Source organism: Prosopis cineraria, unplaced genomic scaffold, assembly GCF_029017545.1.
Source record: "Prosopis cineraria cultivar Desert tree isolate PC_DT_omini unplaced genomic scaffold, ASM2901754v1 PC12, whole genome shotgun sequence".
In the NCBI taxonomy this organism is placed as follows: Eukaryota; Viridiplantae; Streptophyta; class Magnoliopsida; order Fabales; family Fabaceae; genus Prosopis; species Prosopis cineraria.
In genome coordinates this window covers 26140330-26157790 of record NW_026555343.1, presented here as the reverse complement: position 1 = coordinate 26157790, position 17461 = coordinate 26140330, and the positions used below count along the sequence as shown (strand labels likewise).

General features: G+C 34.6%; 2 protein-coding genes across 6 annotated transcripts; both read left to right on the top strand.

The window, feature by feature from the left end:
* The first annotated feature begins 960 nt into the window (after positions 1–960).
* LOC129289393 (probable disease resistance protein At4g27220) lies at positions 961–16690 on the top strand. Of its 5 annotated transcripts, none has more exons than XM_054926146.1 (11): positions 961–1439; positions 1571–4541; positions 4725–4881; positions 5110–5804; positions 6445–7266; positions 7489–8210; positions 8354–9091; positions 9859–10596; positions 11126–11965; positions 12611–12914; positions 13550–16690. In XM_054926146.1, exon 2 carries the CDS (start codon positions 1629–1631, stop codon positions 3030–3032), a length of 1404 nt encoding a protein of 467 aa, XP_054782121.1. In that variant the 5' UTR covers positions 961–1439; positions 1571–1628; the 3' UTR covers positions 3033–4541; positions 4725–4881; positions 5110–5804; positions 6445–7266; positions 7489–8210; positions 8354–9091; positions 9859–10596; positions 11126–11965; positions 12611–12914; positions 13550–16690. The 5 variants fall into 5 exon arrangements, with proteins under 5 accessions (XP_054782121.1, XP_054782122.1, XP_054782123.1 ...); XM_054926147.1 differs by having other exon boundaries at positions 961–4541; positions 13550–14039; positions 14199–16690; XM_054926148.1 differs by having other exon boundaries at positions 961–4541; positions 5110–5752.
* LOC129289195 (uncharacterized) lies at positions 4116–13828 on the top strand. The gene is made up of 12 exons (XM_054925998.1): positions 4116–4541; positions 5110–5177; positions 5753–5804; positions 6445–7266; positions 7489–7545; positions 7647–8094; positions 8664–9091; positions 9859–10371; positions 10423–10596; positions 11126–11965; positions 12660–12914; positions 13550–13828. Exons 1-12 carry the CDS (start codon positions 4116–4118, stop codon positions 13826–13828), a joined length of 4362 nt encoding a protein of 1453 aa, XP_054781973.1.
* Positions 16691–17461: the final 771 nt, after the last annotated feature.

Sequence of the window (17461 nt, the reverse complement as noted above, 5' to 3'; positions counted from 1 at the left end):
AAATTTTAAGAAGAAGTACTATATTTTATTCCTTTTATTAAAAAATATAAGGTATTTTTAACCGAATCTTACCTCTTAATAAAGTAGTTACTTACTTTTCAACTAACCTTATCTTTTCATATTTATTCCTATTAAACGCCCTATAATAAATATAAAATCATTATCAATAGGGACACTTTTGAAAAAAAAAGACAATAATTATACCTCAAAAGATTAAAAATATCTTATATTTTTAAATATTCAACTCTTCAAAAAATGTTTTATATTTTTGAACAAAGAGAGTAATTTTCAAGAAAACTCTTTCCATATATCAAATCATTTTTTTTAAAATAGAAATGAATTTAAAAAATAATTTACTTTTAAGATAATTTTACTGTTCTAATTAACTTATATTAGTTTTGATGAGTTAATTAAAAGTGAGTTATAAAGATAAATATGTATAATCAATTTGTAAAAATTAAAAAATATTTTAATATTAAATTTAGAAAATCAACATGCAGTCTGGATCTAAGTTATTCAAATTAGTGATCTAGCAAATTTATTCATTTTTTATAATTTTTATTTTAGTGAATACTCCCTTTGTTAATAAATATAAAGCATTTTTAATCGAATTTTATCTCAATAAAATAATTATCTACCTTTAAACCAACTTTATTTTTTCATATTTATTTCTATTAAATACTTTATAATAAATATAAAATTATTTATCAATAAAAATACTTTTGATAAAGAGATAATAATTATATTTTAAAAAATTAAAAATTATTTATATTTCGTAATTTTTAATTTTTTAAAAAATATTTTATTTTTTTGAGAGTATAAAATAAAAAAAATTTAAGATCTGTAGTCTGGACAGTACACGTGCATAAGGTCAGCTGATCGGAAGTCAACCGAGTACAGTGCTTTTACCGTCTTCTTCTTCCTTGTGAGGATCCGCATTTCACGCGTCTTCCATGTGACTCTTGAAAAACCACCCACTCTTCGTTTCGTTTTTGTTGGAAAGCCTACTTTTGCAGTTCCCATTCTTCAACTTTTTCAACCTTGTGTTGCTTGATTTCTTCCCTGCATTCTCCTTTCTGACAATGCTTTTGTTGCTTGCTTCCTTTGCTCCGCTCACTCAGTCATTTCACTTCCATTAACTGTTGAAATTGCTACTTCCTTTTCCGTTGATTTAGTCTCAGCCATGGACCTGAAACACTATGCGCCTATGCATTCCATGTTCTAGTTCATCTTTGTTCACTGTTTACTCTTGTAATCTCAAAAAGCTGTTGGGTGAAGAAGGTAGAAACGAATGGAGTTTGTATTGATTATCGTTGTTCACTGTTGACCATGTGCTGCTTGATTTCTTGCCTCCGTTCTTCTGTCTGATAATCTTCCTGGTGCTTGCTTCCTTTGGTCTACTCACTCAGTCACTTCACTTCCCCAGGCTTTTGAAACTGGTACTTCCTTTTCCTGTCGTTTCCTTTGTCCATTGATTTATTCTCAGCCGTGGACAAGAAACACCATGCGCTCCTGCTTTCCGTGTTCTAGTTCATCTTTGTTAACTGTTTACTCTTCCAATCTCGAAAAGCTGTTGTAAATATAGCTGAAGAAATTCCAAAAAGGAAAGGGGAAAAAGGTCGAGAAGGATGGAGTTTGTATCGGTTGTTTTTGATAAATCGTTGAGTGCCTTGTTGAAACCTGTTGGCCGCCAACTGGATTACCTTTACAACTATGGGTGCAACGTTAATGAACTGAAGGAACAGGCTAGGAAGCTTGAAGAGCGAAGGGAGACCATAAGTCGTCAAGTTGAAGAAGCGATCAGAAACGCTAAAAACATTGAAAATCCTGTCAACAGTTGGTTGGACAAAGTGAAAACAAATCTCAATGAAGTCGAGTCGTTTCTGAGTGATGGAGACCACCAGAAGACGGGTTGCTCGAATGGTTTCCCTAATTTGAAGTTGAGGCATTTGCTAGGCAGAAAAGCAAAGAAGATGAGCTCACAGTGTGGTCAGTTGCTGCAGGAGGCGAATTTTAGTGCAATTTCTTATCACCCGAAGTCGGAAGCAACAGAGGCTGCTCTTAATGATAGTGTTTATGTACCATGCAAATCAAGAGACGCTGTCATGGAGAAAGTTATGAAGGCACTAAGAGATCCCACAGCTAAAATGGTTGGTATCTATGGGCAGGGTGGTGTTGGCAAAACCACTTTAGTTAAAGCAGTTGGAAGGACAGCTAAGAAAGAAAAGCTATACAATGTTGTGGTAATGGCAAATATAACAAGCACCCCTGATGTAAGAAAGATTCAAGGGGAGATAGCTGACATGTTAGGCTTAAGATTGGATGATGAAAGCCTAATTGGAAGAGCAGCTCGTTTGCGACAAAGGTTGGAGAAAGAGAAGAATGCTCTAGTAATTTTGGATGATCTTTGGGTAGGATTTGACCTGAGCATGCTGGGTATTCTATTTAATGATGATGGCGAAAATGACATCAGTCAAATGCCTATCAATGATGTGCTTAACTCCACCCAAAACAATTTGAAACCAGAAAAGTCTCCTGTTGATTCAGTGAGATGCAAGATTTTGGTAACTTCTCGAAGCAAAGAGGTAATGTCAAATAAAATGGACATAAGGGAAAGTTCAATTTTCTCTCTGGATGTCATGGCAGAAGAGGAAGCAGTAGAGTTGTTCAACAAGGTAGCTGGAGTAACTGAAGACGATCCTGAGTTGAAATCATTATCAGCCAAAATTGCCAACAAGTGTGCAAAATTGCCTATGGCAATAATTACAGCTGGAAAGGCTTTGAAGAATAATAAGAGTAAATTTGCTTGGGAAATTGCACTACAGCAAATGGAAAGGCAAGAAATAGTTGAAGTGCTAAAACCCGTGGAGTTCTCTACGAAGTTGAGCTATGATCACATGCAAAGTGAAGAGCTCAAGTCTTTTTTCTTACTTTGTGCTCACATAAGTGAGGATCCATCAATTGTAGACTTAGTGAAATATTGCATTGGATTAGGCATATTTCAAGGAGTCTATACTGTCAAAGAAGCTTGAGATAGAGCTAACATATTGGTGAGCAAGCTCAAAGCTTCAAGTTTGTTGTTGAGTACTCGTTCTTCTGGTCATGTCACCATGCATGATTTAGTTCGTGAAGCTGCCCTGTCAATAGCATTTAAGGAGCAAGACATTTTTACAATGAGATATGGCAAACTAGATGAATGGCCTGACAAGGAAAATTTTGAAAGGTATACAACTATATCTTTACACCACTGTGACATCAATGATGAGATTCCAGAAAGTTTAAATTGCCCTCGACTTAGGGTCTTCCATGTTGAGAATAATGACCCTTCCTTGATATTACCAGACAAACTTTTTGAAGGAATGGGAGAACTAAGAGTATTGATATTAATTGGCATAAATCTTTCAAGTTTACCTTCTTCAATTAAAGGCTTAAAAAAGCTTAGAATGCTCTGTTTGGAGCAATGTGTTCTAGGTGGAAACATTTCTATTATAGGTGAGTTGAAGAAATTAAGAGTTCTTAGCCTCTCAGGATCTAAATTTAAAAATTTTCCTAGTGAATTGGGGCAATTGGGTAAGCTACAATTGTTTGACATCAGTAACTGTACCAGACTTCCAGTGATTCCACCTAATGTCATCTCAAACTTGATCAATTTGGAAGAGCTGTATATGGAGAATGACTTGATCCAATGGGGTGTTGAGGGTCAAACAATCCCAACAGATATTGCTTGTCTTTATAAATTATGGCATTTGCAACAATTGAAACGTTTGGACATTTATATACAAGATGTTGCAACTTTGCCAAGGAGCTTATCCTATGACAAGTTGGATGGTTATAAAATTGTCATTGGAGATTTTGAGACAGTTTTGTTCAAGGATTTCATGATGCGTTGTATGTCTGAAGCATCGAGAGCCTTGGCACTGCAATTGAAAAAAGGCAATGGCGTCTATTTCCACAAAGGGATCATCAAAATGCTGTTCAAAAGTGTTGACCATTTGTTTTTAAGTGAACTAGATGGTGTTTAGAATTTTATCAATGAGTTAAACTTGGAAGGATTTCCATGCCTTAAACATTTGACCATTATAAAGAACATTGACGTTCGATATATAATCAACTCAATGGAGTTGGGGAAGCATATGATGGCTTTTCCCAAGTTGGAGTCATTGTGTTTATATGAATTACGAAGTATGGAGAAAATATGTAACAGTTTGCTTACCAAGACCTCCTTCTGCAATTTAAGAACCATCAAGATCAACATTTGTTGCCGATTGAAGAATCTCTTCCCCTTTTCAATGGTGGGACATCTTACAAAGCTTGAAATAATTGAAGTTTCTGAGTGTGATTCTTTGCAAGAGATTGTTGTTGTGGAAAGACAAGAGATTACATGCAATGATGTGGTAGAAGATAACATTGAGTTTCCTCAATTGCACACCTTGACATTGCAATCTTTACCAATATTGACTAGTTTGTGCACTAATGAGAATATGCTTCCAATAGGAGATGAGCAAAGTTCCACTTGTGTTCCAGCACTCTTCAACATGAATGTATGTATAATCCCTAAGCTTCCTTAATATATATGCCTCACTCTGCTTTTCAATTTCTACATTTTATATTATGTTTCCTCTAATCCAAGGAGATGGATTGACTTTTAATGTTTTACTCTTCTATTATTTTTTGAAAAATTCAACAAATTACTCAAGATATTATAAATGTTTTCTTGCCTGCAGGTTTCTGTTCAAAATCTAACACACTTGAATGTGAAAGATTGTAATAATTTAAAACATTTATTCTCATTGTCCATGGTTGGGAGTCTGGGCAATCTCCAAAGTCTTTTTCTACGAAGATGTGTGACAATGAAACATATATTCAAGCCTAAAGGTGAAGGTATGTAGTTTGAACCTAGATCCTCTTTAACTGTGCAGACCATGCGCCATGAGAAATTAATTAATATGTCTATCTCTTTCTAATTTCGTAGATTATAGGCTGGAAATGATACTAATTAATTACTGTAATTTCTTATGATTGGATTAGATGATTAACTTGTCTTCAGTATTTTCTTATTTATTGTTAGTTTTACTGCTGACTGATGAGACTTTAATGGCTGCTATATAGGGGATTGTGGTCTTCCCTCAATTGAAGAAAATGGAAGTCTCCGATATGGAGGAATTGGAAACTTTATGGTATGACAAAATTAGCTTGCAATCGTTCTGTAATTTGGATTATGTGATTATTAAAGACTGCAACAAACTTGTCACTATTTTCCCAAATTACATGGTGGGAAGATTTAGTAGTCTTGGTAGATTAGAGGTTATGAATTGCAAGTTAGTGGAAAGATATTTGATCTTGAAGATTCAAAACAAAGAGATGGCAAGAAAGAGACAAACTTATGGAATCTTTATATTGAAATGCTACCAAAGTTGAAGCATATATGGAGTAGAGATCCGAAAGGAATTCTTGATTTCAAAAATGTTCAAAATGTACATGTCATGGGCTGCTCTGAAATAGAAAATGTCTTTCCATTTTCCATTGCCTCTGATCTTTCAAAGCTTGAGTATATTCAAGTATCTATGTGTCCCAAAATGGAAGAAATCGTTACTAATGAAGGCAGGTCATGCAACAACTGTGCCAAGTTTGAGTTTTGTCATCTGACTACTGTTGCATTCGAATGACTACCCCGACTCATGAGCTTCTATCAGGAAACACATACTATCAAGTTCTCAGCATTGAAGCGGTTGTATTTGTTTCGTTGTGACAGGTTAGAAACAACGCGTTCAAAAGTAGAACCAATTCTCAATGCAATTGAACAGGTATACAAATTAAATGCATGAAGTGAAATTTGATGCTTGATCAATGAAATTATTCGTGATAAAGAATTCCTCTGCTTGCAAAATATATCTAATTTCTTCATTTTCTCCCTTGTGATATGTAAGATATGATAGCTATTTGAATTTTGAATTTCCTATAAGCCACTAACTTTTGCTTGTCAATATCACCAATCCTTTAATAGAAAAATAGATATATCTCAGTCAAATACATATTCAATATTATGTGTATGCCATGCTTCACAACATGTGTAAAATATTTTAATATATATCTTATTGGTTTCTTTTTGGTCAAAATATTCCAAAACAGCTGTGAGAGCCTATGAGAATCTTAATTGGTAGCTTGTTAAGCACCATCTCATGTTTGAGAAATACATGCTTAAAACTCCATTTGTTTTGTATTGGTAGTTTTCTTTTATTATTTTACTACACACAACCATGAACACGCACACTCACCTCTTGTACTGATATCCTAGAGTTTTAAAATTTATCATATCTCACATGTTAGATTGTTCCTAATGCACACATATTGGTATATGTGAAACATGTGTTGTCATACTTATATTTAGTAGTTTTTTTTTGCCAAAATCTTATATTTAATAGTTTAATTTTTTTATTTTTTCAGCTGATATCCAAATTGGAGGCCATGGGAATAGGCCCAAGGGAAATGGAGTGGCTGCAGGGCTGTGTTGTTAATGATGTTTATCAATTGCACAATATAAAAGCATTTTACTTGGATGGATTGAGGAGTTTGGAGATGTTATTTTGGTTTCTTCAGAGAACTCCTAATCTAGAAAACCTGTTTTTGGTCAGGTGTCTCAACAAAGAGATGTTATCTAGTGAAAGCCTTGTTGCCTACGAAAAAGTTGGGACTGTTGTACATCTGAAGAGTTTGAGATTGTGGTACTTTCATGTTGTACAGAACATAGGCTTCCTAAATCACCCTATTATCCAAAGGGTTGAGCAGCTATACCTGGTTGATTGTTCTGGTTTGGTCACTTTATTTCCTTCCTCAATATCTTTCACTCACTTGACATATTTGGAAGTTAGCAGGTGTACAAGATTAAAGAACTTTATGACACCATCCACTGTGAAATCATTGGTTCAACTTATTGGAATGAAAGTCTCTCAATGTGAAATGATGGAAGAAATTGTGATGGAGGAGGGAAAAGGAGCTGATGAGATTGTTTTCAGTAAATTGAAAAGTCTGCAACTTGTGTATTTAAGAAACCTCAAAAGTTTCTGCAGCTCCAAGAATGGGCTTGCCTTTAAGTTTCCGTCCCTTGAAAAATTGATTTTAAGGGACTGCCTTAAGATGGAAAATTTCTGCGAGAAAATCACAAGCATTCCAAAGTTAAAGAAAGTCGAAGTTGTAGAAGAAGAGGGGGAGAAATGGTATTGGAAAGGTGATCTTAATACTACAATCAAACAGATTTTCAAGGATATGGTACGTGCAATCCACTTTATTGTGGTTCTAAGGTTAAATTCTTATATACTTCTATTGCTTTGGGAAGGTGGTCTAAGTAGTTTCAAATAATAATCTTAGGGATGGCATTTTCTCAAATTTCTATGAAGAATATATAAAGTTAATTAACGAAGCATCAACTTCATCTTTCATCTTGGCCCACAAAAAAAAAAGCACTAAATCTTTTATCATTTGATTTTTCAGGTTTTTTTTGAATACACTGAGGACTTGCAGCTTTTTCAACACCCTGAGTTAGAAAAAGTATGGCAGGGCAAAGCTTTGGAAATCTAAAATCTTTGGTGGTGGTGAATTGTTTCTTTCTCTCAAGTGCATTTATTTCCAAGTTGCTTTCTTACTTAAAGAACTTGGAAAATTTGAAAATAGGTTCCAGCCCAATGGAGGTTATTTTTGATATAGATGAATTAATGAAAATGAATGCAGATTTCTTTCACTTGAAAATATTGACTTTGGATGTGCTGTCAAATCTAAAGTGTGTGTGGAGCGAGGATCCTCATGGACTTGTCAGCTTTCCACATCTTAAAGAAGTAGTTGTTAAAGATTGTGTGAATCTGGAAACTCTTTTGCCAGCGTCGATGGCTGAAAATCTAGTGAAACTTGAAATATCCAAATGTTATGCATTGGTAGAAATTTTTGGAAAGGATGCAAAACCAACATTTAAACAAAGTAATACTTTTCAGCTGCAAAGTTTGACCTCTTTGTTTCTGTATGATTTGCCGAAGCTCCAGTGCTTTTATCCTGGGATGAGCATTTTAGAATGCCCCAAGTTAGGGCTTTTACGGATTCTTAAGTGTACTAGGTTGGACGTATTCACATAAGAAGTTCCAAGTCACCAAGAAGCACATGGAGATGAGGATGGAGTAGGAACTTCAACCCATAGACAGCCCCTTTTCTTGATTGATGAAAAGGTAATAATGGGTCGATGTAAATTTTTTCTAATTCCTTTCATTTCTCCACTATCACTTTTATATAGTGAAAAATGGCATCCATCACACTAATTTGTATCTCTTTTCTTTTGTGTTTTTTTTTCCCCAATGGTATATATATATAGGTTATTTCCAACTTGGAGGCATTGTGGCTCAATAAGGAAATGATTTCGATTTTTTGCCAAAGACGATACCATACATACAAACTTGACAAGTTGAAAGATCTTGCTTTGTTCTTTGGAGACAATGATAACGAGGAAGCATCTACTTTGCCCTTTGAATTCTTTCAGAAGCTACCCAATTTAACAAGTTTTTCCATATGGCATTGCAACGCACTCAAGGAGTTGTTACCCTCCCAAAAAAACAAAGATATTTATATGCTTGCAAGTGTGAGAGCTTCATCACCATATTCACTATCTTTTCTCTCTTCTGCAGTATTGTTTTACAACTTGAAAAATTTGCTCATAAATGAATGTCATGGGTTAGTTTTTCTGATGCCGAGCTCGGTAGCCAAAACTTTGGTGCAACTTGAGAAGATGGTCATAGAGGATTGCAAGTCATTGGAGCAAATAGTGTCTCCAGAGATAGGCACATCTGCTTCAGATAAGATAATATTTGAGAAACTAACAACCTTAACGCTAAATTCTTTGTCAAGCCTTGTGACATTTAGTTTAAGGAATGTTGCCTTAGACTTTCCAACACTACATGTTGCAACGATATGTGATTGCCCGATGATGAAAATTTTCTCTCAAGGAGACATTTGGGCACCTAACTTTATGGCAATTCAAGCATCACTGGACCCTTATGATCTGCACTACTTTAAAGATCTTAATTCCACAGTAGAAAAGTTGTTCTGGGATCGGGTATGTGTTTCTTATTTTTCTGCATGGATGCGTGCTTGCATATTCATTCAGACTCACATATTGCATGCCACCTGTTGACTCATAGAATAGGCCAAAGTTCTCATTTAATCATCGCCTTAATTTTTTGGTATATATTTTGAAATAGCAAAACCCTCCAGATATAAGCTTCTTTTTAACCCAAGCCATTTTGGTCAGTGTCTTTATATCTATTAGCTTTTCAAATGATTCTTTTAAAAACTAAAAATCAATTATACATGAATTTCATAATAATTTACAATATGAGAAGTGTTGATTTATAAAAAAAATTGAAAGGTGTGGGAATATAAAATACCTTCCCACTTGCAAAGTAACATAAATAAATATTGATGTAAATTTTTTTTCTTTTTATTTTTTTGTTTGATATACAATATACAATACAGAATTTGGGAACAAAGATACCAGATGGCCTCTAAAGCATATTACTATGTATATATGTAGTTCTAGTATTATATATACAATACTAGGAATTCATACTTACATATTATAGATCTTTACCTTTGCAATCCTTCTATCGTTTTGTTTTGTTTTGTATCTTTTGGGTGAAGAAACAAAACCTAAGATACTTGAGAGAAGGGTAAAAGTGTCTCCTAAAATTTTCTTGAAACTATTGAGTAAATATTTTTCCCAAAAAGATAAAAATGACAATTATAAACATGCCAATGAGCCCACTTGCAGAAATCACATGCCTAAACTCATACCTTCTGTATTAAATTGTGTTGCTCCCATAGGTACGTGATGTACAAGATTTGAAACTTGGAGATCACCTCGAGCTAGAAGATGTATGGCATGGTGTTTTTGACATCCCAGAAATGGGTTTCAGCAAATTGAAGTCTTTGGTAATGGAGCGTTGCAAAATTTGTCTGGTTATTCCTTTTCATTTACTTCCTTACCTTAGCAATTTGGAAGAATTGGAAGTAAGAAATTGTGACTCTGTGAAGGCAATATTTGATGTGAAAGGTTTCTCAAGGAATGGTATGAAGGTGATAGATTCAGGACCAACATCCCCCTACTCTCTTCACTTGAAGAAATTGATCCTGGAAAAGCTGCCAAATCTGGATCATATCTGGAATGATGATCCTCAAGGAATCCTTAGCCTTCAGTGTCTGCAACAAGCTTGTGTTGATGGATGTAAAAGCATTAAAAGTTTGTTTCCAACATCAGTGGCCATAGATAAACTTGAAAAACTTGAAGTGAAATGTTGTGAAGGATTGGAGGAGATCATCGCAAAGGATAAGACAGAGGTAACAAGTAAGGTGTTCATCTTTCACAATTTGAGCTCATTGACATTATAGGAGTTACCTGAGCTCAAGTATTTTTACTTGGGACTGCACCACTTGGAATGGCCACATTTAAATCAACTAGATGTGTATCATTGTAGCAAGATGAGGACATATGCAACAGAATTTCTTAGTCACTTGCATGAAGGACATTCAATGGATCAACAAGCCATTGTATTGGTTGAAAAGGTACGATTGTGTTGCTCATATATGGTTATTTACGGGTTCAGTTTTGAACCCTTGCCAAGTGGCACTTAGATTTGTTAAAAGTTACATAGATTTCCCCTAATATTTTTAAAACATATGCATACTTCCTGCAAAATGAAAAATAAATTGCACAAAAATCCACTCTTTTTAAATGTGAACCGCCCCTTATTGGGGAAGTTGTGTGATTTTAGTAAAATTCAGTAAATGAAAACCCTTTTCTTTTGGGTTTTTAAGGGAGATTTCTGCGGGTTTCTGAAAATCAGACTTTGCTTAGTTTTTGCAAAACTCATTGGCGTAATTTATCTTCTACTTATATAAAAAATTTGTGGAAGCTTTGAACACATTTGGAAATTTATTTGTAATTTCAACAAAATTCAAGAAATTGTTATTGAACTTGTAGTTTAGGCTTCATTAGTAAAATATTCATTAAGAGAGTTTAGATTTTAGTTCCTTTGTGAATGAATTAAATTATGGATACCTTAGTTACCTCCATATTTTGCATTTGATTTAGGTTGTCCCCAAGTTGGAAGAACTGTTATTAAGCGAGCACGACATTATGATGTTTTCACATGAAAAGTTTGTTGAGAGCCTCTTTAAGAGTATAAGATGTCTTAAATTGATGTGTTTTCATGGTGACCAAACAGCTTTTCCATATATATTCCTTCGGAAGGCAAGAAATATAGAAAAACTCCTTGTGGGTTGTAGTCGTTTCAGAGAGATTTTCCCTTCTGAAAGACCTCAGTTTAGCTCTATTTCACAATCAGATGATTCAGAGCCCTTCACCCTTCAAGCATTTATTTCTGGAGTCCTTTCACATCTGAGAGAGCTTGAACTGAATAATCTGCCAGACTTGATAGCTATAGGTTTAGAGTATTCATGGCACTCAATCCCTGGTGTGCTTGAATCCTTGCGAGTTGTGGGATGTTCCAGTTTGATTTACTTAGTACCATCGACTGTATGTTTCTCCAATCTGGTGGATTTGACTGTAAATGAATGTCAGAAATTGGAGTGTTTGTTCACATTCTCAACGGCCAAAAGTCTGACTTTACTCAAGAACATATCCATAAGCAGGTGCGATTCAATGAAAGAAGTAGTAGCCGAAGAGGTTAATCATGTTTTGGCCAACGAAGACATCATTATATTGCACCACTTAGAGGCTCTGTCTCTTTACTCTTTACCAAAACTAGAATGGTTTTACCCAGGGAGTTCCACTTTGAAATTTCCATGCTTACATAATCTTTCAGTGAATGAATGTAGCAGAATGAGAATTTTCTGCCCAAGAAGTCACCCAATTGCGCCCCAATTGCCTTGCGATCTCAATGATGAAATACAAAAGGCACATGATGCAAAAGTAAGCATTCTCTCTCTTTCTGATCATTCATATCAATGATATCATTGATCAGAAAATTAATTATTTTTTATGTAGATCGAATAAAATATTCAACTATTTTTATATATTATGTTTTTCAATTAAAAAAGAAAAGTTTTAGCATTGACCTCCATAATTGAAAATTTGTGTTCTGTTTTTCTTTGTTGAATAATAAGATGTTTGAATTGAACCCCTTGGTATAAAAATGTGTACTGGCCTTGTAGCTTAGTGGCATATAAGCTCTTGATGAGGGGAAGGTTGTGGGTTCAATCCTGCTTGTAGCTTTAGGCTGTTAGTACCTACCTCTGTAATTAGGAAAAATAAAAATAAAAATGTGTGACAATTATCTTATCACTAATGCTGATTGCGATCTGATTTGCGTACATTATTGTTACTTATATAACAATTATCAAATTTGTGTTCTGCCGATATATTTAAATCTAGTAAATTCTTAGTTTATAAATTAAAAAAAAACAATTAGAATCTAAATGAAAGTAAAAAAAATATAGTTGTAACTTGTATCAAGGGAACTTATATATGTTTTTAATAAAAGAAATGAAGATGTATTTAAATATTCTCTAAAAGTAGAAGTAATATTCTCTTCTACAAACTTTCATGGGTACGAAGACTCTTATCTGTGCGTGGACAAGCTTCAGCACTTTTTGATCGCTTTTAGGAAGAAGAGAGAGGGCCAGATGTTCATCATGGGACATTCTTAAGAAAATTGGATTCGTTGGCATTTCACACTTGGAAAATTTTATCCAATGCAATGGATCATATTCTCCCCCATCGGGAATATAGTGTGATACCTTCGAGTTTCTTCCCTTGTGAAGAAAAAAATGAACTTCTTTTAGAAGCGGTAAAGTTATTTGAACCTGATAAATTGCCAAGCGATCTAAATGCTGGGATGCAAGAGGCGCGTGATACTGAAGTAAGTATTCTCTCCTTTCTCTTTCTCTTTCTCTTGAGAACTAGTCTTGGCTAGCATGGAATCTAAGTAATGAGATGCGCTACTCATATTAAGATTTTTATATTTTATATAGATTTATAGATTATGAATTATAGATGTTCAAAATGCATATTTCTCTTTTTCATCATGAAGAGATGCATGTTTCGTTAACGCTAAGGAAAAGTAATTTTATAACTTTTATGTTATTAATTTTTTTGTTGTAAATTATAATCTATTGGATGTTCAGAAAGTTACATATTTTTTACGTTGCTCAAATAAAATTTTCTACTATTTCTATATATATTTTATTTTCAATTGAAAAGAGAAATGTTAGTATTGACCTCCACAGTTAAAATTCCATACTTTTTTTTTTAATTGGCATGGAAATGAAAGTCAAAAAATATATTTGTTAGTAAGTTATATTCTTTAAAAAAATATTATTATTAATGTGTTTTACTTAAATTTAACTTTTTTAATGGAATTCATGTATCTTTATAATAAAAGAAATGGAATTGTATTTAAATATTTCACTTTATTATTATACTCGGTTGTGTTCCATGTACTGATCAAAATAATTCATTAATTTTTAATGCAATAAAATTTGCATGTGTTTCAAGACTCTGCTTTCTCAATGTGTACAAACTTTGTCTCCTTTGGATTGCTCCATTGAAGAGGACAGTAAGCCACCAGCAGATGTTAATCATGGGGCATTATTTAGAAAATTGGACTCCTTTGCATTTCATGCCAGGAACATTTTATCACATGCAATGGATCATATACACCCCCCTCAAGAATATGATTTCTCTTGTGAAGAAAATAGTGAACTTCATGTACAAGCGATGCAGTTGTTTGGACCTTCCCAAAAGCTTCAAGAAAATTCTTATGATAATTGGTGATTTCTGCAAGCAATGAGTTTGAATTGTTCAATGTAAAGGCCCCAGAAGGTTGTTTCTGACATCGGTGGCCATTGATGAACAAGCTCCAAATGCGTTGTGTTTCATTGTTTTTAGCTTACTACTTTTGATACAATGGAAGTAGCCAATCTGTATTCAGATCTGAATCACTAAGCTAGCCACTAACAAGCCATTGTATCGATCAGTTGAAGAGGTAATATATATTGTTTCATTATTTTATGAAGGTGGCCATTTTTTTTCTGTGGCATTAAAATTGAGAGAAGGTAATTAATTAACTTTCTTTTAGCATTTATTCAAGAAACCTGAGACCTTTTCAAATTCGCCAGTACATTTTCAATCTGTGTTTATAAAGGGTAAATGGAAGAAGGCATGAGCACATCCAAGGTTGCTGAGCAACAATGTCAAGGGTGAAGGGAAGATGAAGACTTGATTATAACTTGGGTCGCTGGGCAGCAATGTCAAGGATGATGAACGAAATATCAAATGAAGACTTGACTCACATCATCAGGGTTATTGTGCAACAATGTCGAATCAGGATCCTTGATAGCAGTTGGCAAGGCAGCATTCAAAGGCCTCATTGCCTCAATGTTTTCCAATGAATCGTTGACGATGAGGTTGTTTCCCCTTCACTTGCCTCTACTGAAATCTGTTTATTATTATTATTTTTTAATTCTTGATGTAAAACCCAAAATTCAAAATTGAAATAGTTGATTAGAACTTGTAATAAAATAAAGCCTCGGTATGATTTAGGAGATCTATGTTAACCTCAGTATGATTTAGGAGATCTATGTTAAAGTTAGAGTTATGCCATGTTAAATCACAACAAAATATGTCCAGGAGATTAATACTACTATTATTACTACTACTCTTCTTTTTGAACTATGTTAACTATCTTTTTTAAGTATCAACAGCTGATAATTCCTTGAGTAGAACATCGTACACCATTAATGGTTTTTTTTTTTTTTTAATTGGTGTTGTAGGCATTATAACTCTGAAAAATGTCTAGTCCGTTGCTTGAGTAGTTAAATATTGGACAAGAGAGGGTTTAGGATCTGATTGGCTTCATTTTTCACATCGAATTTTCTTCTTTAGGTCAAAACGAGTCTCATATTTCTGACATTAACATTACCTGAATTTCTTTTATTTTTCTCTCTTCGGGTTTTCCTTGTGAGGGCGGGTTGCCAGCGGCCCTGCAGAGATGTGCTTTGCAAGGGCTTCCCCCTTCCCTAATCCCCAAAGGGTTCTCCGTGTGATAGCGAAGTGTTTAATGGATCTCTTTTCTCGAGTCGCGTTGGGCGAGGGCTAGTGGTAGTCTTGGTGAAGCGGGTTGGTGTGTGTGGGTCTGGGTGTGTGTGTGGAGGAAACCGAGGCGTATTGGTGGTGGCTTGGGGATAATGAGGGTCTGCAAAATGGAGGTGGGTTGCGGCTGTCAAAATGGGGAAGGATTGTTTGCTGGGGTTGGGCTTCGAGAGAAGAGATCGTGGAGGTGCTCTGATTGTATGGGAATGGCAGATGATCCTTGCTGGGTGCCACCAGATTTAGCAATGACCAGGTTGGTATTGAAGCTTGGGAAGATTAGATCCCTGGCAAATACATGGATATCGGAGAATAGATTGCTGGATGGGACGATTGAAGAATAACAGAGGATGAGACGGGGGTCTTTTAGGATGGAGGGATTGGGAATCATTGTACAGAGACCAATATTTCAATTAGCTCAGCTATGAGTACGATTCCTTATGGTATGACTTTCACACCTCCATTTATTTTGCAATATCTTGGACTTTTTCGAAGGAAGAGCATTATAGATCTGGATGATTATTTCTTGCTAATGGTGACCCTTTTGTTCTAAGCCATCCTCAATCTAAAGGGAAGGCATTTTGATTTGGGGGTTCTTATGGAGGGGAAGAACTTTTTTCCTTGTTCTAGTGATTATAAGGAACTACATTTGCTTAGAGTTTTTCAGGATATTGCAAATATTGTTCTGTTGATCTTAAGGTCTGGTCTGAACCGATTTTTTTGAATATAGTGTGTAAGGGAACGAACTTTGTTTCAGTTTTTCCTGTGTTGTTTACCTTGGACTACTGGTGGTGGGCTTTTGTTTACTTGGTGCGGTTGCTATTTTCAATTTGGAGGAGGAACACGTTGGACAGGGTTTTCTTAGATTACTCTTCTCTGATTTGCCATAAATCAAGAATTGGGCTATATTTTTTGTGCCATTTGTATTTATATCCAGATGTTGCTATGTTTGAAGATCCTTCTGTTGGGGGTGGTCCTTGACTTGTAAATCTATCCAGACCCATCTTATGGTTGAGCTTGATATTTGTTTGCCTCCTAGGAGTAGCTTTGCATGGCCTTGTCTTGGTTATATCTTTGCTGATCCACTTAGGTTTATTGGTGGAAAAGTTAAAGATGACTTGAGGTGGATTCCTCCTGGAAATAAGTGCCTCATTTCTTTATTTGTTGAAAGTTTTGGAGGCTTTGGATGTGTCTGCTTGTTCTCCACTTGTGCCAGCTGTTTTCAATGCTATGTTTTGTTCAGAAGGGATTTGCTTGGCTCTAGTGGATGCTTCAAATCTTGGCAAAGCCTTGAGGTTTAGTTGCTGCAGGTAGAATCCAAGACTTCTTTCGTTAAGCTGTAGGTTGCTTTTCCTATACAGCTTTTAAGGGGATGTGCTCGAAAGATTGGGTGTTGAAGCTCCCGTCCCTTCCCATTTTTATCATAGTTACTGTCTTTTTGGTGGCTAGAATTGCTGTTTTCAGTTTCTTTTGTCCTTATTTTTACTTTGTTTTCAGTTTTTATACTCTTATTTGGATCTATAACTTTGATCTTGGGTTTTAACATAAGTCTCTTTTGTTGGCCAAAATTTTTTCTTATTTACATCGCTCCCAAATTGAGTCAGTTGTTTTTAATCATTTGAGAAATAAATCATAATGATTTGACAATGAAAGTTTGAGGAGAACCTCATTCACAGTATGAGGTATCTCATACATTTGCACTCATTGCACTGTCAAAAATATTTGCAATTGGATTTCACCTGATGAAAATTTCTTCATGCAATTTATTTGACTTGATGTGGATCATTCTAGTAGTTTGGCAAAACCCTTGCGGAAAATGTTCTCTTCAAGATCCAAACTGTTGTCTTGGTCTCAGTACTTGCCTCTCAGCCAATCCCTTTTAGGTCATGACATTTTCTCATTATCTCTACTAGTGGATGGATTGAATTGATTACTGAAAGAAAAAATATGTTTATGTGTTTGTTTTTGGGAATCCAAGGGCTTATTTTCAGATTTGCATGACTGTTAGCTTTGATTGGACCATCTTAAAGTGATGATTTTTTGTAAATCTTAGTGATATTTTTAAATAAGGATGATACAAATTTTTAGTCCTTTAAAGCTTTTTTTAAATTTAATTTTTATTGAGTTCTTTAAGTTTGCTTTGATTATTAATTTGATTTTTATTATTTAAAAATTTAGTAATATTGTTAAAATTTGTTGACATGGATAATAATAAAATATTGATGACTGCCATAAAGATTAATGAAAATAAGTGTAATTATTCTACTAGGAAAAATTGACTTTGAAATTTTAAAAAATAAGAGAACAAATGGAGATCAT